The following is a 23,247-nucleotide window of genomic DNA, read 5'->3' as shown; positions in this document are numbered from 1 at the left end:
TTATCACTGCTGTAAGGTGCTGGAAAAGCTTGACAATGCACCTTGAACATTCTTGAAAGGTACTTGAATTTGACTTTGACAGAGGTTTGGGAACCCTGATTTTTATGGCACACTGCAGATGTTGCCATAGAAACTGATGGTATTCGTTAAAGGGGAAGCTCAGACTATTTGAAGTGGGGTTATATGACCACTTAAATAATAGTATCAGTCAAGTGTATGCTATAAATAGGACATTTTCAAAACTTTAGCTTGCCATCAGAAAGCCTTTCTAATGGAAAAGGCGTATATTGTTCTCTCCAAACAAACCAAACTCCATGGGCAAAATCAATAATATTAAATTGCAGAACAATTTGAACAATTTGATGGTGTTTTGAAAGGATTCACCAAAGTCACACAATAACAAACTAACAGACCGATGCAGTGGTAGACCAGCAACTCCTGTGTTCTGTGAGATAAAGTGGTTCATTTCATCTATAGTTGGAGAGAGTGATATTTGGCTTGTATAACTGTGTTTTGACATGTCATGTTTGTGGGGCCACAAACAGTGTTTCGGAGGGCCGCCAATGGCCCACGGGGCGCACGTTGGGAAACCATGTGCTAAGTGATGATTTGTATGCCACACAGTGCAGATGTTGCCGTAGTAACTGATGGTCTTCATTAATATATGAGACAATGCTGTGACATGGGGCCAACCTGATAGCACTCCAGGCATGCGTCCACTGGCTTTGTTATTGCATATTTGTGCAGCAGCAGAAGCAGGCTACACCCAACCCCAGACATTAATAACACCACCCTGCGTCAGGGACACTCACTCCTCAAATCTACAAAAAGCGAGACCATCACAGTTGTTTTGTATCTGCAGAAAGATAGCGCTTACTTTGCACAAACTTTAACTTTGAGCAGACTTTCCTTTTAAAAAAGCTTAAAAAGCAGAGAGTGGATCTCTGTCATCTGTTTTTGCCTCAGTTGCTGTTCCTCTTTCTCTGTGTATGGGACCCTCTCTCATGCCAGAGAGTTGTGTTTTTTGGCAGGGAGGAGAGAATGACGTCGACAGGCGTGGTAATAACAATGAGAACACTATTAAGTCCAGACTACACAGTCTCTCTGCTTTTAAAAAAATGTGGAGAAAACACTGCAGGGCGTGGCCCATATAAAATATGAAATATATTGAAACCCTCATACATACCTGAGGCGGTGTTATTGAAACTTTCACTTAAAGTCAAAGCAAATGAAACCCCACAGTATGGTCGAGGAGTTTCCTGTGAGTCGGGGCAGTGCGCACAAGAGAATCCGAGCAGTACAGTACATAGGAAATGACTCATAGGAGTTGAACTGTTAGCGTGGGTGTGTGCGCTATTAAAACAAGGCGCAGACTCCTCCGGGTGACTCACTCACTCTGATGCTCGCTTTTCCATGCTGAAACCCAGCACGGATTGTTAATCAGATGAACTTTCGGGAATTGTGTAGCCGACAGCGAGCAGCTTTTCACCCGCAGACTCCATGGCTTCAAACGCTCTCTGCGCGCTGTGCGGACTTATTATAATGGCTGTGACCAATTTCTATGGCGTGAGCGCACAGAAAAGTAAGTAGAATAACTTTTACTGTTATAACAATTCTGATTTTTCTTTTGTTCACATGTCTTTTGTTGGTTTGATTTGCTTTTCCTTTTAATGTCTAACTTTAATTCATGCGTAATTGTTGGATACTTTTGCCTCTGTGAACATGGATTACAGAGTCTGGTGGTCTGGTCTCCTTATAATGGAGTCAGATAGTGGGTCTGCTTACAAAGCCGCTTCCTTTACCAGCTGTATTTCTCACCGGTTCCGCATTCCGATCGCCTTATTTCACCCCATCCATCCGTGCCCCTGGGTGTGAAGGACAGGCCACATGGACAAGGGTGCATTCACTGTCTGTGTCCACTTTTTTGCACAAAGATCCTACATTTTTCCTACCTCACAAAAAAAAAAAAAAAAAAACTCCAAAAGAAAAAAGAACTTGTGACTTTGTTTCCACAGCCGACTGAAGTTTGGATTTAATCCCAGTGGAGAACACCAGACTCAGATTGCACTGAGAACAGAAAATCTTGAATAATTACACGGGTTATGGGACCATTTCCTCAGGCATTAAAGTTACCAAGAGCGTTTTAACACACTAAACTCAAAACATGCTCCATCTAGATTCCCTCCTGTGTGAGAACATCTCTACATCTGGACATCAGCTGCCGGTCCACCCACCCCCTCCCATTTTATGACAAAACACAGCACCCCCACACCCCAAAACACCCCTTTGTCAGGCTAGGTGCTGAGATTTGCCAAGGTCTTCTTGCTCTAAACTTGTTCTTGATTCCCAAATTTTAGATGCTGAAACTTCTGTGGTAGTCAGATGATAATCCCTACACACTGTAAAAAAAATAAATAAAATAAAATAAAAAAATAACAGAAATTTTGGGAAATCAACCAATTTAAAATAAAATAAATATACATTTTTTTTAAATTAATTAAGCATACATTTCTACACTGTAGAACATCATATAGGAATTTATTGGAATTAACTGACCTTTTTTCATTAAATTAACATGAATATGTAGGTTATATATTATTGTATTCAACTCAAAATTTCAAATTTTTATTATCAGAGCACTTCAGAACTCAAAAACATGAGTCTTTTCACTTAAGATAATGACTTGAATAAATGCATTGCTGTGAGTTCAGGCAACTCATCAAATTAAACTTCATAAGAAACACCATCAGTAGCCACTTTGAAATAAGTTACATCAGCGCACATTTTTAAGACAGCAGAGGAACTTATGTTTTTAAGTTGAACCTGTTTAAAATGATTTACAATGTAGTATATATTTTCATAGCACCTAAAAATTTGGTTAGTTCTTCTAACTTTAAGTCTTTTGACTTGAAATGATGAGTTGAATGAATGTACTGTGCAGAGTTCAATCAACCAATTCAGTTTCTAAAGAAAGATGATTAGCATATTAGCAGACTTCCCAGCATGCAATTTTTGAGATAAAAAACCGAGACCCTTCTTAGAAAACATATATGATGAAAACTTCTGGGTGTCTACCTACATATATACAAAAATGACCTCAACTTGTCTTTTCAATTTCAGTCCATCTAAAAATTTAAGCTAGCCTTTTTTTAAGTTAAAACAAATAGTTTATTTTTACAGTGCTGTTCTTAACTCATCCTGAACTCATATAATCCTGGCTGATGGAAGTGGTGCCACCCTCAGCAGACTCATTTACAGCTCAAGCTCAGAAACATGACTGAAATATCAGTTTGATCAGTACTTTCTAGTTGTTGTCTGATGTGAGCGACAAAAGCTCAACTTCTTAGATGTGGTTTGGGTTTTTAGATGGAGGTCAGCCAGCAGTCAAGGTTCACTTCCTTCCCTTTTTTGACCTTTTGAACCCGGCTGAGCTGGACACTCTGCTGGATGATGCAGGGCTGAAGTCATGCTTACAAGAACTGTGACACATTTTTTCACTGTGACCACGACTATAAAATGAGTCAGTCCAGCTCTGTAGGCGGGCTGGCTGTGGAGGACGGAGAGTCTCTGGGGGCCTGAGCATGTGGCTGTAACATAACCAGAGAATTAGAGGTCAAAATGTCTCAAACATGACTTTTTGAGCAGGTGCCTTCTGGCTGCAGCAGCTGGTTTAATAATGACCTGTGCAACGTGACCAGCTAAAGACCTTTACAGTAAACCTTCCTGTACCTTTGTGATGTTGGCTCATGCTTTTGGAAATTTCATTCTGAGGCTGAGGTTCAGGTCTTTCTAGATGTGTTTTAGCTGTGAGAAACCAAGCAAAAGTATTTGTAATTGGATTTTTTGCTACATTGAGTCACTTAGAAGAGCACCACATCAGTTCATTAGGGGAGACTGGGAATGGTAGTAACACTTTGTTTGGGCGTCAGTAACTCAGTGGTTGTTCATGCTAGATCTCTCAAACTTTGATATATGGCACCTATATTTGTCTACAAATGAAATTCACTTCGATGTCTACTACACAGTCAGAAATTATGTGAGTTAATGTCAAATGCAGCTTACTGGGGTAAGTTGTAACACTACCTGGGGATAGATGTAATAATGAGAAGTACTTTCTGAAAGAATTTTGTTGAAGGAAAAAATAAACTGTTGTGAATAAAGTGAACAATTTAAAGTTACAAACACAATTATTATTATTTCTTCTACATTTTTAAATGCATGTGTGTGGACGGTGTTCCTGAATGTGCATGTGTCACATAAGGGTTCAGTCACTGTCACAGTTGTGTCAGAGGTAGATGACTGTCCCAGTGGTGCAGGCTGGTGGATTTCCACAAAGTGTGGGAACAAGCTAGCAAAGACTGACAAATCCTGATTTTTATTCATGGGTCAGTCTCCAAAAATACTGGATTGTTTCCCTTAATGCAACTTAATCGCACCGCTGCCTTTTTGTTAAAAAGTATCAACAGTCTTATGCAGACATCTCTATGGCTATTGTCTCCAAAACTCTGCAACTCACACCAAAACAATCTAGATGGATCAATAGAACCACAGGTAAGAGGAGCAATATGTATTTTTGATTTTGGGGTGCACTGTCCCTTTAAGCTCAAGCTAATACAGCCCCAATGACATCACTATGACTTCATAGCTTATTCAGACTTTAGAGCCCCGGCGGACGTTATTCAACTGTCGTCAGAGGCTGAGTATTGCTCCAAACATGTCAAACACTTTAAACTTCTCAGTTGGGATGTTCTGCTTTTATTTGTCTTAAGTGATAATAAACTGAAACTCTTTAGATTTGGGGCTGTTTGTCAGACAAAACAAGCACATCTGTAGACATAATATTGGGCTTTATGACATTTTGGGCGGCAGTAGCTCAGTCCTTAAGGACTTGGCTTGGACCAGAGTGTGGCTGGTTTGAGTTCAGCATGGACCAGTCATGAGGTGGTCCGGCTGGAGGGGTTCCAGTTCACCTCTTGGGCACTGCTGAGGTGCCCTTGAGCAAGGCACCTGACCCCTAACTGCTTGTTCATCTTACTTCATACTAAATATTCTTCTTTTTACACCACTGCATTTATCTGACAGCAGTAACACATGAGTTATCTGCAGTTCCACCATTGTCCCCAGAGACAATTCCTCCTAGTTTCATTTAAACAAATATTTTAGACATAAAGAGGAACATTATGTAATGCAAAGATTACAGAAAAGTAAAAAAAGAAAAAAGACTACAAATTTATGTAGTTTTTTCCTACACCATCAAAGCTATAGTAGGCAATATTATTTAATTTTAATTTTGTTTGGAATAACTAATTTTGACCGTTGCGTGTCACTAACAATATTTAATTGAAGGGTTCCCTTTTTTAAAAAAGGAAAGTCTATGAGTTCCTGATTTGGTCTGAATGAAACAAACAATCACGGATAGCTAGCATGTAACTAAACCAATCAGAACGACTCTATACAAACAAGGTCATCCCCTTCCTGCACACCCTGATGTCTTGAGCTGTGTCCAAAACTCTATACCAACATGCTATTTAGAACACTGAAACAGTATGTGAGATTTTTTTTAGTATTTTTGAAACCTTAGTATTGAAAACAATAGTATGCAAGGTGTGCAATGCATTGTGGGATATCAGGTATGTAGTGTGGGGTATTGGGTATGTAGCACATATTGGGTATGTAGTGTGTAGAATGTGATTTCAGTCGCAGCTTTGGTGTCTTTCATACCCGACTCAGACATAACTACCCAAGCAGACATTAGTTTGCTGGTTGGCGACAGATGATGACGTTGATGTTCTGCTTCAAGCAAAATTTGCGTGCATGTTTGGTGGGGGCAGCTAAGCAGAGTCATAAAAAGAGAGGCGGAAGGCTTTGTGTTGTGTATGTTAAAATTGCCTACTGCAGCTTTAATCAAACTGAATATTTACACTGAACAAAGAATGATCATCATTATTTTATCTCTCAAATATCTACAGACGATTTCCTTGTTTCATTTATCTGTAACACCATCATATCTGCTGTAGTTTCATTCATCTTGTCATTGACTCTGCGTTGTAACACTTTAAAGACTTGATTTGTCAGCTTTTCAGCTGGATGTCACAATATTCTTTACCTGCTGTTGTTGTCATTGAAACAGCCACAGTTTCCTATGCACATTCATTTTACTACTTTTGGTTTACGTCAAACCTGCCCCTGATAGTTTTGGTATTGCTTTCAGTGATGATTCAAGCAGCCAGTTTAAACATGAGCGTTACCACAAATGGTGACTCGATTTAGGCTGGTTCCTTGTTATAAGGGGCACAATAGAAGTTGTCCATGCAAATAGATGTGGGACACTGAAAAGGAAGGAAGATTGTTATCGTTTTATCCATCAAATGTCTGTGGACTATTTCCTGGTTACACTGTCTGTAGCGTTGCCTTGTCTGCTATTGTTTAATTCATCTTATTATTGTTTTGTTGAGGTGTTTTTCCAACTGATGTCACAATACCCAACACTTCATGCATGACCTTGAGGTTTTAATGCATACCAAAGCCAGGATGTTGAAAACCCTAAAACCGTCTCAACGCTCAGCTTGCTATCTGCACCAACTGTGTCACATCTTCAGGCTAATTCCTTCCTTATCATCTGGGAAGTGCACAGCTTTAATTGTTCAGCTGTCTGGCTGCCATAAAAAGAGATGAAGCTTTCCATTGTGTCCACAAAGGTGGACGTTCTCTCTCTGCGCTCAAACCGCCGGTGCCTTTTTTTTTTTGTTCTCACAGACGCATTCGTTTATTCTCTGGAAGTCGCACACGTACACAGAAGCAAAACAATTCAACGGAAGCACTCTGTGAGAAGAACACATCCTGCTCTTCACACACTGCCTGCCCGTTAGTTCACGCACCAGACATTACCGAGTAATTCTTTCTCATGTAATTAAGTTGCATCAGCAGTCTGACCCAAAGGAATTTCCCAGTATCATTTTATGAGAAGAAGAAAGCCACAATGGTTCTCACGTGTTCTGTTCGGGTCATGCCTTTTACTGTAGCTGATTCCAGCTGAGTGTCTCCTGCAACTCACCTGGTTATGGTTTATTTTATTCCAGAGTTTGGGAAGTTGGTTTCTAAAACATTTTGCGTCACTCTCTAAATATTACCTCCACATCATATTTCATAGGTTCAAGCAGTGTTATATAATACATGAAAAATGTCTCTTAGAAACACCCGAGCTTTGCCTAGCTTTGACTCATTGTTTCCCTGTAAATGACTGAAGGAATAAAACTGGCATAACTAACAGATGATCTCTTATTTTTTTCCTGTGTGCAGGTCAGTGCAGCACATCAGAGTTTTATAACTCAGATTTGGATCTTTGTGTGCCATGTGCATCATGCAAGCTGTACCCAAAGACCCCATCATGCAACACATGTAAGACAGCAGCCTTCAGATGAGTATTAGGGCCAGACATGAAGGGAAAAAAATGAGAGGAGGAAGATTTTTAAATTTTGCATTTCAAGAAATCGAAATGTTGAGCATAAAGTAGAAATGTCAGAAATAAAGTCAAATAAAGTTACATGTCAAGGATAAAAGTGAAATGTTAAGAATAACGTCAAAATGTCAATAATTAAGGAAAAATGTTGAGTATAAAATCACATAACATCGAAATGGCAAGAAGAATAATGCCAAAATGTTGAGACTAAAAGTGAAATGTCAAATATAAAGTCAAAGTGTCAAGAATAAAGTTGGATAAAGAAGAAGAAGAATGAAGTTGAATTAAGTGTAAAGGTCAATAATAAAGTTGAATAAAGTTTATATAAAGTCAAAATACTGAGAAATGGGGCAAAATGTCAAGAATTAAGGTGAAATATCATTGGGCGAATACATTTTTAAATGGTAGTCTCAACATTCCATCTTCACTCTTAAAAAGCAAAAAAAAAAAAAAAATAATAATAATAATCCTCCTCCTCCTGTCATTTTTATCTCTGATGACTGGCTTTAACACTCTTCCATAAATGCAGTGAATCAGCCATAACTGAGTCATACAGCGGTAGCGTTTCTTTCAGTGTCGTAGTTTAAATTCCTCTTGTTCAATCAACAGGTAAATCTGTGGAGGAGACACCTGATGTGTGGAAGCTGGCAGCCATCACCAGTTTCTCAGTGCTGGCTGTCGTGCTGGTCGGTGCTGCGTTGATTATCGGCGTCATGGTGCACCGACGCAAGTCGCACAAAAGGCCTCTACGTGGTGAGATTCTTTGAAGTTGAAATCTGCGATCAATCATGGATTTAATGACATTTATTTTATTATTATCTATTTTATGCAAAAATACACATTCCCTCAGCTTTATTCACAAAGAATGGCTGCAATTGAAAAGTGTGTTCAGGGTTCCCAAACTGAGACTGTAAACCAACTCTGTTGAGCAAAATAAATAAGGTGATAAATTAGATCTGAAAGGGATCCGTCACGAAAAAATACTAATTTAATTGCTTTTGCTTTTTAAATAAAAATCTCCTTCGGGTGACATTCAAGTCAAGTGGGAAAGTTATTGACAAGATTACTTTGGGGTTGAGTAATCCTTTAAAAATCATGACATGTCCCCGGTGCAAAGCAGTTCTTGGTAAATACAAGCACACTGTGTTCAGTTCCCTTTTTTTTATGGTATGAAGGCTTTTGCAGCTGTGTCACAAACCATCAAACCATCAACTAATGGCACAGAACATTTTATCAGGTCACTTATATTGAAAGACAAAAGGTCTTTTTTAGTTTTAACAAGCTACAGTAGGAAAAACACAGGTGCAAACAATTACATGAGTGGTGGCTGGATTCCATTTAGCTGCTTCAGTTTCAGGGTCCTTCCGTTGTGCACGCTGGCCCACTGTCAGACTGTCATAGCTTATGACTGTTAACTTTTAATGCTTTTCCTACTATGACAAGCAAAATGAAAAAGGACTATTACAGACATTTTTGATAAACAACATCTTTGCTGGAACGGGAAAAAGTGACTTTTTGTTTTGGTCTTAATTTATTACAGAACCCATTGAAGAAACTGCAGGGCCACTTTATCAAGCTTAAACATTTGAGTGAGTATATTTTTCACTTTGTCACATCAGACTTTGAACTATCCCTTTCATGTAAACCACTGTTATATTGGTCAGACTCCACTCATCGCATGCTGTTGGTTGTAAATTGTCCATAATTCAACATGACGTGAACATAAAGAGAACTGACTGGTTGCCGTGGCCTCCACAGCCTCATCTTCCTCTGGAAACAGACGTGACAGAACCATGGAGCAACCGGTTCACACTTGGACGGAGGAGCCTCTGGACCATGAACTGTATACTCTGACTGCGGGGTATCTCGACCAGAATCGGACCATTTTTAATTTATTAGACTGTTGAGTGAGGAGAGATGCTCAGTTCTCACACTCAGTGTAGGTCCGACAGCGACCACAGGACTTACATGGAGCGACTCTCACACCTCTGTAGGAACATTAACAACATTACATCAGTGGTAATTCAGATTTTGTGTGCCTTTATATTCCACTTAAATGAGATTTTTGATCTGGATTGTGATCTCTGTGGGTTTGATTCAGAAGTAAGATAAAACTACAGTCCTTTCTTCAGAGAGATGGGTGCTTTCCAAACCCTGTATTGTGCTGTTTTCCAGCAGGACTCCAATGAATGTAACACAGCTACTGCTGCCTGCTGGGCTGCAGTTTGATCTCCTGCTCTTCAGCGGGGTTAGATGGGGTCTATCTGCTGGTCATTTACAGCCTCTTAAAGATAAATCAACATGTGAGTAAGACATACTGTCAGGCACATTAAGGCCGTTTGAATGTAGCTACTTTTACAGTAAATGTGTTCTAGCTTTGGTCCTGCCAGTACCTCCGTGTACCTGATCATTTAGTAGCCTCAAACAGTGATAAAGCTGTTGACTGAAACTGTATTCATTCACTGTTACTGAGTCTCCTGAGACCAACACAGACCCTGTATTGCAGGTCATTACAATATTGTCTTGTCTGTTTTTAATGTTACTAGGTTTTAGGAGATGTTAGCTGGATTTTTCTCGGTCACACTTTATTTTAGAGTATACTAATAAGATGTGACAAACTATACTTTGTATGAAATTAGACAAAAACTAGAAATAATATGTTGTTTATTAGACAGCGTTAGACCTTATATTAAACTTTTATTAGACTTTATTAGAGGCTAGTTTGGAACACATTACAACATAAGTGCACTGTAAGCTTAAGTGTATTATTTCCTGCTGTTAGACCTTTATTGGACTTTATTGGAGGGTTATTTGCAATACATTACAACACATTTAATGTGATGGATAATAGTTTAAATATATGAAAGAATTTTCAAGGCATGCGTGGTTTTTGCTTCAGTTTACAGTACAGTTCTGTTGTAATATGTCTCTAATTACCCTCTAAGAAAGTATGAGAATGGACTAAAAGTGGAAAATAATACATATGTTTACAGTTCAGTTCTGTTGTAACGTGTCAGAACATATTATTTTCATCTAATTTAATACAAAGTACAGCTTGTTCTGTCTTATTTGTGTGCCATTAGGTGTATAGTAATATAACTTCAGTCTAATAAAGACACTTATTTCTAGTTTTGGTCTAATTTGATACACAGTACGGCTTGTTACATCTTATTACTGTACTGTAAAGTTAAGTGTGACCTTTTTATCTATCACCCATCCCTGAATTCACACGTTACTGTCCCAGTGCTTGCTGGACAGGATGTTTGAAACACTAGACATACAATCCCAAACTGCTAACACGTGGGAATGTTGTGAGGAATGTACTGTAGAGAGAAAAAAAAAAGGCACCTACAGTGTTTTAGGTGGAGCTACACAATCACTATGCTTACTAACTCCTGACCTGTTGTTCCAGATCTGCAACAGGCAAACAGATATTATGTGTTGATGTCTGTAATTTTGTAGCCATAGAAACCAGCAAGAAGAAACATGGTGGGCAGGGTTGTTGTTTTCCACTTTTTTTTTTTTTTTATAGCTCAAGATGTTTTTTATCTTCAAAACATCATGCAGTATGTGGTTACTGACTGACAATGTTTCAGGTCATGTTTTAGATCTGTCTGCTTGTGGGTAAACTGCCCAAAATCACTTAAAATACAGATACTTCCTTTTTTTTTTTTTTTTTTTAGATTTTCTTATATTATTTATTTTAAAGTATCTTGCAGTGTTGTTTTGCATCAACTGCGAGTGACAAGCACAGTTTTAAAGGGACTCCAGTGAAGATTTGTGTTAAACTTCCACCAGGCCAGCCAATGATGTTACTGAGCAATAACTAACATTTTTTTCTGCTTGTTTCTCTTGCTTTTCTATTTCTAATTGTATATACTGTACATGCACTGGCTTCTTTTACTTAATGCTATCTTATAAACTGCTTTGTGTACCAAATGTATTTTCACAATAAAACTGACAATTTCCAATAATAATGTGAGTCTTATTGATGTGCAAACTGCAAAAATGGTTTCTTCTTAAGCATCTCAATATGTAAAGATGTAGGTAACATTTAACAATAATAAACACATTTTAGTGACCTAAAAATATAATATATATATATATATATATATACATATATATATATATATATAGTCTACCGCAGCCTCAATCATTTGTCTGTGTTCATGTGACTTCAGTGTTTCAAACGGTTGGTTCGTTCACACATCAACACAAACTAACACATCAAGGCAGCAACAGACCAGTAACTCTTGTTCTGCAAAGTAAAATTACTGTTTTTGCCAAAGGAGTATGGTTAATTTAGAGACTCATATTTGGCTTATATATCATTGTAAAAGGCTGTCTGACCGCAAAATAGTGAAAGTATTCTAAATATGGTGTATTCTTAAACTGATATTGATTTTTATAACGCTGACTATGGATACATACATTGCATAACCACAGTCCAAACAATCTGAACTAAACCTTTAATGTGTAGTAAATGCAGGGTGTATCATGAATTTCTGTTGCCCACCAGTAACAAATTATCAAGTCACTACAACATTGCATTACTTACACAAAGATCATCTGTTGAAGAATGTTAATTCAGTTACTTCATACATAAATTGATACACGTCAAGTTAGTTGGATTTCAGTTCACATCTGATGACCAATTTTGATAAAAAACTGAGCTTCATATTTCAATGTGAACATTTACCGTTAAGCTTTCAGAGAGGCTGAGGAAATACATGGGTAAGCTCATTTGATCACACAAACTAATTTTTCACTGTGAAAAAATGATGAACATTCCTTAACTGTAAACTAATCACGTGTTACTGTACAGTCACAGTACATGATCCTGCTTATTACAGGGCTACTTACTTAAAACAAATCAATAATTTGACACAAAATATTAATTTTCAATTATTTTATTGACTTAAGAATAATTTTATTGCTCTGTCTATGATGAGAACTGTATCCACAGCTACGGTCTGTTATTCAGAATTTACAGACCTTAGAAAGCTGTTATTGACGAATCAGAATCTATTATTTAACATAACTATCAAATTTTAATGGTGAGCAACAAGAATTAATAATACTTCCTACATTAATTCATGCATTAAATCATCTTAAACTCTAAACATAAGATTTGTACTCTTTTTGTCAAGGGTTATCAAAAATGTATAACTTACATTCACTATCATTTGGAAGAATATGGACAAGAAACAAACACATTGTATTTTCCAAATCTTTTAATTAATTTCAACTAGTTTATTTTCAATAATTTGCTTAAATTCTAAACTAAGTTCTAACAAAGAAGTAAAAATCTACGATTCAGAGTGACAAAATAGTTATATAAATATGAATTAAATAGTGAGCAGACATTTTTGAGCACTGAAAATCCAATAAATCAGAACGTGTGGTACAGTATATGCTTTTTTTATTACACAATAGCTAATCTAGCACTTTTCTCCAGCTGAAGAAACTCTTGCCGTGAACATACAGAGATCCAACCATATTTTTGTTCTAATATTTACAGAGAGAGCTCTGAGATTCAACACACGTCACAAATACCAGGCTGTGATTGTGATCGATGACAGAGGAGTGAACATGTTAAGTGCCACAGGAGACCAGATGGAGAACATTGTAAAAAAATAAGTCGGTTTTAACTCAAATGTGCACGTGTTGTTTTACATGTAGGCTACCATGGCATATGAAAATATGTTACAGTAAAATCAATACAATTAATACACAGAAGATTATAAACAATTTAACAAAACAACAGATGGCAAGTTGTCATGGTTTCTCAAGGCTAGTGTCAGTATACTGAATCTGATGCCACTGTATTCCATACAATGGTGAGACAAAAATGAGATGGACTCAGTTCATGCACTGAAACAAAACTTTCAGCATATTGCTTAAATATTACAACCCGCAAACTAGCTGAGGTGAACTTAAAAACAACCAGCTTGTTGCCTGTCGGCAAACGACAACAGCATGGCTGCATTATTATAGACTTCCTGTCCTCCATAGGCTACAAGTGTCTCATCTATAAATGTGCAAATATAACTCTTAAAACAACAAACTGCAGAGAAACAACCATGTTATGGAGAAAACAGCATCGGCAAACCACAAAGTAAAACCTTAAAATTGATGCTTCTTCCATTTTATTTGTCTTACAAATGATAACTATATCTGAGTTTCTATGGTTACAGTGTATTCTCTACAATTAAGCTGCATGAGGCATTAAGTAGCAGTTGCTAGGTAGGCAGGGCTTTCTATGAGGTATTTCATACTTCTGACCAGTGCCAAACATATTCATACATGAAATGTAATGTATAAGGCATAAAGAAAAACAAATTTTAGATTGTAAAAAGGCTGTGTGTTCATGTTTGCTAGATTTCTTATTTGTGGAAAGAAATCACTTGAGAAGCAACAAGCACATTAGATAACTTGGCAAACGACAAAAATATAACCCAGAGAATCCATAATTGCACATTTTTCACAAACAGAAGTGGTTCATGAAGTCGACAGTGAAGGTGAAACTGGTTTGTCATTTGTAATACTTGTGCTTGCCAGAAATGAGGCATTTTGGCCACATTTTGTCTTAAAATACAGATTCAATTCAACAAAGAATCTGAGGGAAGAAAAGTCATGAGAAAAAAATGAACCACTTTCACCTCACTGTTGCAATACTTTTATTATCAACTACTTTAAGACATTTTAAGGTTTGTGGCTGATGAGATTCATAAATCACAAGATAAATTAAAAATCTAATCATGATGACACAAAATCAACATTGTGGTTTACAGTATAACAAGTACAGTAAGAGGAGGTTTGTTCACATTAAAGGGATAGTTCTAATTGTTTGCAGTCGGGTTGTATGATGTATTTAACCGTAGTCAGCGTATTTCCTGCAGTAGATGCTGGTTGGCACATCCCCAGTTCAGAGAAGCAGAGGAGAGTACCAGCGTGGGAAGCTACACAATGTACTGCTGTGGACAGGGTCGGCATCGAAAAGTATTGTAACCACTTAAAAAAACAGCCCATCTAAAACATTAACACTGGTTGAAATGTATGCTTCATTTAGAATATTTTCACTTTACCTTATAGTCAGACAGCCTTTTTTGACTGCAAATTGCTGTTATATGAGCTACTTATCACTCTCTTTCTCTCTCAACCACTCCTTTATGTAAAATCAGTAATCTATTAATTTATATCTATTAAGTTTGTTTGTTACTGTGTGACTTTCCCTTTGAAGGCGGCTGTCCGATGGCAAAGTAAAGTGCTGAAAATACCCTAAATGTAGTATACACTTACACTGATTTTTTTATTTTAATGTGGGTCTGTTTTTAGGTGGCTAAAATATTTGTCTTGCTGCTTATCCTGCTCACAGGAGCACACTGCTTGCACCTCATACAGCCCTACTTCACATAATATGAACTATTCCTTTAAACTGCTACAGTTGACTTACACTTTAGGCACTGGCACTTCAACATAACTAATGCTTCTCAAAGGTTCAGGAGAATAATTCATCAGCATGCACTGCATGTGGAGCTGCAACAAAATGTTGGAGTGACAATAGTTAAATGAGCTAAAAAAAAAAAAAATAGAAGAGTGTGGAAATGGCACAAGTGGAAAATAAATGCTATGCTCAGTTCAGAAACTGATTATCTACAATGTTTCACACATCAGGTATGTTCCTTTTGAAGGTTTACCCTGAGTGCTGCCAATAATGCCAAGAAAGCTTGGCTCATTCATTCCTGCCTGTTGTAACTGAGAACAAGAGAGAAGTAAATACAAATCGACTGATGAAGTTCCTTAAAGGCTACATGAGTTTTAGAACAACATTCATAAAAAGTTTTCCTAATAAAATATACACATAAAATAAAAGGAATAAATTAATAAATACATCCATTTTTAGCATACAATGTCACTCAACGTGAATATTATTAGCAGTACAACTATTTACTTGATAATATGATTTCAGTAAATCACTTTGCCACTGACCTTTGGACACACCCAGAGGTATTTTGACTTAATAATAACAGGCTTGCCCTATGTGAGATCCCAAAGGACAGTGAGCAGTCCTCTTCGACAGCAAAGCTAACAAAAGGATTCAGAGATAAATATAGTTTGTATATTTTGTTTCCTAAGGAACTTACAGAGGCACTGAACACAATTATACATAGCAAGAGAGGAGAGATCACCGTTAGAACAGTACTGTCTTACAAAAATGTGTTTTATCAGTGTTAATGTTCGTACATGGACCTGGGCTGCACTTTTCCGTTCACTTTGGTTACTTGGTTTGTCATTGAGGAGTGAGCAGTGACTAATATTTAATCACCTGCCCTGCATTCTGGGATCCTGTGTATTCATGGGAAAACATTCATGCCTTACTAACTCAAAGCTGACTGATAAATGCTCTGAAGACCTTTCAGTGACGTCACCATCTGTTGTGGAGGTAAGACTGGAAGTCAGTAATGAAATGTGCACGTCTTCAAAGGAGCTTCTGCCAAGACCAAGGAGCACTTTCTGAAAACAAAATACTGTTTTACAATTATTGATAGAGGGATAAATAACAGATAAATAACAGGGCCACACTCTGGCATCCTCCTTCAAAGGAAAGACCCCATGTCCAAGTCCATAAATGAGTTAGCATCCATGTTAAAAGAGGAGTCGTAGGTCTGGGTGTTCTGGTGCATCTTCTGGTGGTGCCGCAGGTTAGATTTGCTGGAAAAGCTCTTGTCGCACAGCAGGCAGGCGAAGGGCTTCTCTTTGGTGTGGATCCGTCGGTGACATATGAGCTGAGTGGACACACGGAACGCCTTTCCGCACTCCAGACACTGGTAGCGCTTGGGTTCTGTGTGAATGCGCCGGTGGTTCTTGAGGGCCATCAGGTTGGTGAACTCTTTCTGGCAGACAGAGCAGAAGAAGGAGCCCGTCTTGTGGCTGTTCTTGTGGTTGAGGAGGGAGCCAGCGTGGCGGTAAGTGCGGCCACAGTGCTCGCACACGTGGCTCTTCTCTTCTGCACCACCGGAGTCGTTGTTCTTCTGCAAATCAGTGATGCTCTCTGGAATATGGGACAAAGGTGGTGGGACCTGCTTGTGCATTCCGTCAATTCCCATGGTCTGATTTATTCCTGAGTCCCAGCAGATGTTGCTGTCGACAGGTTCGTCCAGGCCTTGTTGATAGGGGTCCTGAGCCCTGTGGTGCAAGTCCTGGTGCTGCTGGTAGCTGGCTGTGTTGGGAAAGCTTTGCTGACAGGGGCTGCAGACGACAGGCCGGTCCTTTGAGTGCACCTCCATGTGACTCTGCAGATGTGTGACCAGACAGAAGGTCTTGCCACACTCAGGGCAGCAGTGACGCCTCATCTGGGAGTGGATCTGTAGAGCGAGAGGATCAGGAAATGTCTGGAGACACAAGGTACAGTGATGGAGGTTTTCGGAGTGTGTCTTTTTATGGTTGAGGAGAGAGCCAGCATGGCGGTAGGAGCGCCCACACAGGTCACACCTGCAGCAGGGATACATCCATATTCAATATCTAATATTACGCATCAACTCAAATCATTTGACCCAACAGTGAATCTAATCACTTATAATCCTTTACAATAACCAGTATTAGTCATAAGGGATGTAACAGTATATGCATTACTATTCCTCTACAAATGTTTCACAATTTAATATTTTAGATATTTTGTTAGCAAAATTTTGTAGTTAATGTGATTTTGCGTCATGGCCTCCTTCCAGGAACATATGGCGGAGAGAAGGTCATATGGCTCAGGTGCCACAGGCGACACCCTGAGGTTGTTCAATGTTCTCCTGGATCCACATTCCTTACATATATTAAACCATTTTATGTATCAGAAATTTTGTCATCAAATTAGGGATTTAATGTGATTTTGCCGTTTTTTTTCCTAAACATGGGTCATCTATTACATGTCTGTCACTTCTGGGAAGGGAAATCCTCCCCTGTGGCTCATCCCTGAGGGTGATATGGATCAGGAGAATGGATGCTGACTACATTTGTTATATGTGTTTGTGTTTTTTTAAATTGACAATAGGTCAGTATTTAAGTTCCTTGACCATTAGAGTAAGAATTACGGACAATGAGACACTCAAAATAAATGATACAAACATTATTTTCTACATTTTTTTGTTTTCTGTACTGAACCATGACCATAAAATCATGTACCATTACACCTCTATTAATCATTACTACTATACTTTCTCTAAACCTGTACTGGCAATACTGGATTTTTGTGGCTGATACATATACTTATCTGATAATATTAACAAACACTGTTAACAAGGATACTTTAAATTTTTTCAAGATATGTACTGAGTAGGATTTTACAATTTAAAAATAGGCCTCATCAGGCCTTCTGTTTAAAAAACAAACAAAAAAAAACTATCTTGAACTTTTCTTTGGAATTCTGTATTGCCACTTATGGTCACTTATCAGACAACATGTACACAGATTCAGATACATCTGCAATAAGCTCACACTGGATATGATACTCTGGCAAATTTATCAGTTGAGTCATGACAGCTTTGTAAACATGGAAAATACATAAAAACTACCAAAATGATGACTAACTGACAAAAAAAACTTACACACTCAGTTCATAAAACAGCAGTAACTCACATGAAGCACTTGTCTCCCCTCTCTGACTGCTGGACTCCAGCTCTCACGGCATTCTCCTGACCTCTGCGGCAGCGGTGCCTCTTCAGGCCCGACCTGCCCTGGAAGCTCTTTCCACATGCCGGACAGCTGAAGTGACTCGACACCCGGTTGTGGACCCTCTGATGGTTGTGCAGGATACTGGCAAGGCGGAAGGCCTTCCCACATGTGAGACACACATACTTTTTCTTCTGTGTGTGGATGCGCGTGTGATTGCGTAAAGCCATGGGGTTGGTGAAGGGCTTAGAGCAGAAGGTGCAGCTGAAGTGTCCTGTCTTGTGGGTGTTTTTATGGTTCAGGAGCGAGCCTGCATGGCGATAGCTGCGATTACATATGTTGCATGTGAAAGGCCGTTCCTCTTTGCTTGTACATGTATTTGTTTGTGCATCACTGCTGCCTGTGGGTCCGTCACAGGTGTGGGTTGTCAGTTGGTCAATTGAGAGAAAAGCCTGCTTACATTCTTTGCACTTAAAGGCCCTAGATTTTAGGCCTCTCCTGCCTCCGGTCCCATCCTTTCTGAACTCTGCACAAATGTGGGCTAATAGCTGCTTCTTTCCCCTAAAACCTTTTCCACAGTTTTTGCAGGAGTGCTTTTTATACGCGAAGTGTGTGCGCAAGTGGTTCTTCATTGCTAGCTGATTGGAGTATGTATTATTACAGACAGAACAGTAATATTCACCTGTTTTATGGGAGTTTCTATGGTTGACCAAACTTCCTGCATGACGATATGTGCGCCCACACTGGTCGCAGGCAAAAGGCCGTCTGTCTCCTGCGTCCTCCAATTTGACTGAGGTTTCAGACTTTGTTAGTCCCGCCTTCTCTTCAGGCAGTTGCTTGCAGCGTCGAGATGTGGTTAAAGCCTGATTGGCATTTGAAGTTAGGGACTGCATTCCTCCATCTGACCTGGTCCCATTCATCTGCATGAGGGCCTGGATCTGGTTGTTGAGTTCCTGGATTTTGGCTTGGTTCTCTTTGTGCCGTCTCAGGTGATTCAATAGCTGCTTCTGAATTTTGAAGGCTTTCCCACACTCATGGCAAGTATGCCTGGGGGAGGAGACAAGGCACATGGTTAATTCTGTGTTTGCAAAACAGTGAAAAGAGAGGACACAAGGAAAAGAGCCATGATGACAAAACACATATGCAACAACAGCAACAAAAAAAAAACACTCTATAGACAACCCTTTTTCTTGTAAGGAATAGTTCAAATTATTTGATATAGTGTTGTATGAGGTACTTTCTAATAACCAGTGTATTAACTATAGTAGATACTGGTCAGCACGCCCCCAGTGTGGAGAAGCAGAGCGGAGCACCAGCACTGAAGCTACACAATGAATTGCTGTGGACAGGCTGTCAGACAGAAACCCACCAGCCAAATATTGCACTCTCCAAACCAACCAAACTCCAGAAATGAAATCAGTACTTTTACTTTGCAGAGCACAGAGGTTGCTGATCTACTGCTGCCTCAATTTGTTAGTTTTGTTATTATGATTATTATTATTATGACTCTGGTTAATCAGAACTAACCTTTTAAAATATCAAAGTCACACAATAACACAAACAAACTAACAGATCGAGAGTGGTTGACCAGCAACCAGCTTTGTTCTACAAGGTGATATAAGTGATTTTGCCTACAGAGTTGGTTTGGCCTGTAATGAGTGATATTTGGCTTATACAAGTGTGGTTTCTCATCAGAATAGGCTGTCTGACTGCAAAGTAAAGAAGTGTGAAAATATTCGAAACTTATTCTACACTTTAATTTTTTTCTTTTTGGTGGACCTCTTTTAAGTGGCCCTGTCCACAGCAGTAGTGTTACATTGCTTCCCTTCCATGCTAGTGCCCCTCTCTGCTTCTCCAAACTGGGTTGTGTGTGGACCACCACCTTCTTCAGGTAATACACTGACTATCAATAAGTACCTCATACAGCCCCATGTCAAATGACTGAGCTATCCCTTTAACAATTATTTATGATTTCCGACAAGCATTAAAGTCTGCAAAATGAGTGAAAATGTAAGGTTTTTTTTACTCATATTACTAGTGCATTCTTGTTGGAACTAACCTCTTAATATCAAAGTGAGACCTCTGGTGGTTTTTAAGGGCCAACAGGTTGTAGAAGCGTTTCTGGCAGACGAGGCATCTGAATACACCTGTTTTGTGGGACTTTTTGTGGTTAAGGAGGGAGCCAGCGTGTCTGTAGGACCGCCCGCACTGATCACACTTGTACTGACGGTGTTCAGTGTCAACAGTTTCTTTAACGTGACTTGTGTCTTCAGGCTTGGCAACATCGTTTGCTTTCATTTCCTCTTTAGCCTGTGTCGACTCATCTTTCCTCTCAGCTGAGCAGCCATGGTTCTCGAGGTGATGGTAGCTGGTGCAGAAGATGCCACAGCTGCCACAGATGATACTCTGAGCTTCCTCCTTGCCTCCAGACACGTCGTTGTTGTTCATTTGTAAATGATTAATGTTATCCACTTGGTCCTTGTTGTGTAGAAGCTGATGAGTTATTAGGTCCTGCCTATTGGCAAAACTTTCCCCACATGTGCTACAGATCATCATCTCTCCGGCCTCGTCATCTTTCACTTCTTCATGGGAGGACATGGAAGAAGGCCCTGAGCTTGCAGGAGTACCATGGGACTGTGTGTGCCCCCGGAGATGGCTCCTGAGAGCCCTCATGCTGGTGTAGCTGTTTCCACAGATAGAGCACTGATAGAGATCGCCATCATCATCCTCTTCACCAGCGTCATCACCTTCTCTGCCACCATTCAGCTGATCACTGCTCATATTGTCATGGAAATTCTGTTCAAAGTAACTTTGGTCATGGCTACCATTCAGACCATGGAACTCCACATTACTCCCTGGGTTACCGATGGTGCAGTGACCATTACTGTCCTGGAAATTTACATTATTGTCATAGTCACTGCTAGTAGTGTCATGTTGCTGCTGTAGCAGTGGGCAACTGTGAGACTTAATCCCTGCAATATCTGCAAATGTCTCACCACAGTCTGCACACATGTGCCTCTGCATCAGGTGTTCATTTTGAGGTAGATGCACGGTCATATCCTGGGAAAAGTCCTGATTAAACTGCTCATAGTACAAAGCCCCGTTGCTGTGGTCAGGTCCATTCTCCTGATCCATACCCAGCACAGGGTGAGTGCTATCCTCCTCCTCGTCCTGAGAGGAGAAACAGCCCTGTTGGTTATCCAGAGTCAGGGGCTCTGAAGAGAGCCAGTCTCCCTCGGCGATGAGGCTAAAAGACGACGGCTGAGCTTTGTGGAGCCGGAGATGACTTTTGAGGGCAGCCAAGTGAGGATAACTCTTCCTGCAGATGGAACACTGGTAAATCCCGACTTGGTGTGACCGCTTGTGGTTGATGAGGCTCCCAGAGTGCCGATAGCTCTTACCACAGATTTGACACTTGAAGGGACGCTCATCTGAATCTACAGTAGAAGTCTCGTCCATCCCAGTTGCATTGTCAGTGTTTTGTGTGTGCGTCAGGGCAGGAATGAGAATGTTTGTGTCCATGATTGGGGGTTCTCCCTGAGTGCTGTTGGAAGATGGTGTTTGATTATTGGAGCAGTCTGAGTACATGTGACCATTGCTTCTAATCTGCTCTGGCGGCTGATCAAAGCCTCCGTGATTATCTATTGATGATACTGAAGGAACATTGTTTATTGGAGATGCATAAAAGTTTGACTCAGGTGATGCAATACTGTTGTCATATGAAATACTGTGGTTCTCTGACAAGGTATCTTGAAGTCCAAATGACAGGGATGAAGAGTTATGCATTTGGATGTGTTCCTGGAACTCCTCATCATTTGGGAATAGAACCTGACACAAATGGCAAAAATTTACTGTAGCGTCTTGACTCTGAGGTGAAAACTGGTCTAGAGGTGTGCCCGTGTATGACCCACCCATTGAACTGGGGTCTGTACTGCTTCTTGCCTTGTGAGTTCTCTGGTGGCTGTAGAGGGCAGCCATGTTATTGAACAATTTGAAACACACCGTGCACTCAAACATTCCAACTTGGTGAGTCTTTTTATGATTGGTCAGGCTTCGATGGTGTATGTATGATTTGTCACATAAATCACATCTGAAAGGTCGATTTGCTGAATCATCAGAGGTCTCAGATTGTGCATTATAAACCACCTCCATCTTGTCCTCAGCTGGGCTATTTTCTTCAGGAATCCCAACACTGGTCTGCTGCTCACTAAGAAGATGTGGGTGATCATTTTCAATTTCATGTGTGGGATATTCCATGTCTAACTTTCTATATGACTGCTCCTTTACTCTCCTGGCGAGATGAACCCTCTCGTGTGTAGCCAGCTGCGTTGCCAGACGAAAAGCTTTCCCACATTCTGCACAGGAGTACTTTTTCTGTGAAGTGTGGCTCCGGAGATGACTCTTCAGGGCCAAAGCGTTGGAGTTGTCTTTACCACATATGTTACATTGAAAGGAACCCACTTCGTGAGTCTTTTTGTGGTTTGCTAGGCTACCAGCATGTCTATAACCACGTCCACACTCATCACATTTAAATTTGCGTTCTTCCTCTTGTTGAAGGTGAGCATCCATGTGCTCCAGCAGACTGGGCATATTGGGACACACCACGCCACACTGTTTGCAAGGAAAACCTGTTGTCCTGCCAGGGTCTTGCACTGCCATTGCAAGATAATGATTTAATTAAGTGCACCAGACACAAAGTGTATGAATATGCGGGAGGGAAATGCATTAGATGCTTTTAATGTCCATATAAAAAGAATACAGTTCTTTACAATAAGGTCCAAGGAGTGTCCAGGGAGGTAACAAGGCAGAGGATGTTATGAACCAGTTCCGCACAATTAGAGGAGTAGCTTGTGTTTAGGAGAAGGAGGCAAATGACCTGTTGAGGACAGAAGAGATGCCAGTTAGAGCTGTGGTGAACACATAAACAATATATACTGCAATATGACTGCAGTATTGATGTAGACCATCTTTGAAATAACAATAGTTCACTCAGCAATATTGACTCCAACTGTGTAATATATTTAACCATGAAGTAATATGATTTCAACTGTTCATTATCAATATTTCATGTGCAATAGTGTAAATTGAACTGTTGAGTCTTTTTCTTGTTTATATTGTTCTTATTC

General features: G+C 39.6%; 2 protein-coding genes across 3 annotated transcripts; one reads left to right on the top strand and one right to left on the bottom strand.

Annotated features, from left to right (window-relative positions):
• The first annotated feature begins 1,038 nt into the window (after positions 1-1,038).
• LOC146311846 (tumor necrosis factor receptor superfamily member 12A) lies at positions 1,039-11,068 on the top strand. The gene is made up of 5 exons (XM_084741457.1): positions 1,039-1,582; positions 7,300-7,398; positions 8,069-8,212; positions 9,000-9,048; positions 9,218-11,068. The coding sequence occupies exons 1-4, from the start codon at positions 1,501-1,503 to the stop codon at positions 9,038-9,040; spliced, it is 366 nt and encodes a 121-aa protein (XP_084597583.1). The 5' UTR covers positions 1,039-1,500; the 3' UTR covers positions 9,041-9,048; positions 9,218-11,068.
• A 1,607-nt stretch (positions 11,069-12,675) lies between these two features.
• znf646 (zinc finger protein 646) lies at positions 12,676-23,247 on the bottom strand. 2 transcript variants are annotated; one of them, XM_084740509.1, is made up of 3 exons: positions 20,181-23,240; positions 18,089-19,168; positions 12,676-16,954 (listed from the first exon to the last, which is right to left on the bottom strand). In XM_084740509.1, exons 1-3 carry the CDS (start codon positions 22,778-22,780, stop codon positions 16,060-16,062), a joined length of 4,575 nt encoding a protein of 1,524 aa, XP_084596635.1. In that variant the 5' UTR covers positions 22,781-23,240; the 3' UTR covers positions 12,676-16,059. The 2 variants fall into 2 exon arrangements, with proteins under 2 accessions (XP_084596635.1, XP_084596636.1); XM_084740510.1 differs by having other exon boundaries at positions 16,677-16,827; positions 20,181-23,247.

The sequence above is a fragment of the Lutjanus erythropterus genome, chromosome 17 (assembly GCF_056507025.1).
Source record: "Lutjanus erythropterus isolate fLutEry1 chromosome 17, fLutEry1.hap2, whole genome shotgun sequence".
Taxonomy (NCBI): Eukaryota; Metazoa; Chordata; class Actinopteri; order Lutjaniformes; family Lutjanidae; genus Lutjanus; species Lutjanus erythropterus.
The sequence above is the reverse complement of the archived record's forward strand: the minus strand, read 5'-3'. Positions and strand labels throughout refer to the sequence as shown.

Coding starts and splice junctions, on each gene's coding strand:
- LOC146311846 (XM_084741457.1), top strand. CDS start 1,501: ATGGCTTCAAACGCTCTCTGCGCGCTGTGCGGACTTATTATAATGGCT. Junction 7,399..8,068: donor GACCCCATCATGCAACACAT/GTAAGACAGCAG, acceptor TTCAATCAACAG/GTAAATCTGTGGAGGAGACA. Junction 8,213..8,999: donor GCACAAAAGGCCTCTACGTG/GTGAGATTCTTT, acceptor AATTTATTACAG/AACCCATTGAAGAAACTGCA.
- znf646 (XM_084740509.1), bottom strand. CDS start 22,780: ATGGCAGTGCAAGACCCTGGCAGGACAACAGGTTTTCCTTGCAAACAG. Junction 19,169..20,180: donor TCTCACTTTGATATTAAGAG/GTTAGTTCCAAC, acceptor CTCCTCCCCCAG/GCATACTTGCCATGAGTGTG. Junction 16,955..18,088: donor AGGGGAGACAAGTGCTTCAT/GTGAGTTACTGC, acceptor TCCCTGCTGCAG/GTGTGACCTGTGTGGGCGCT.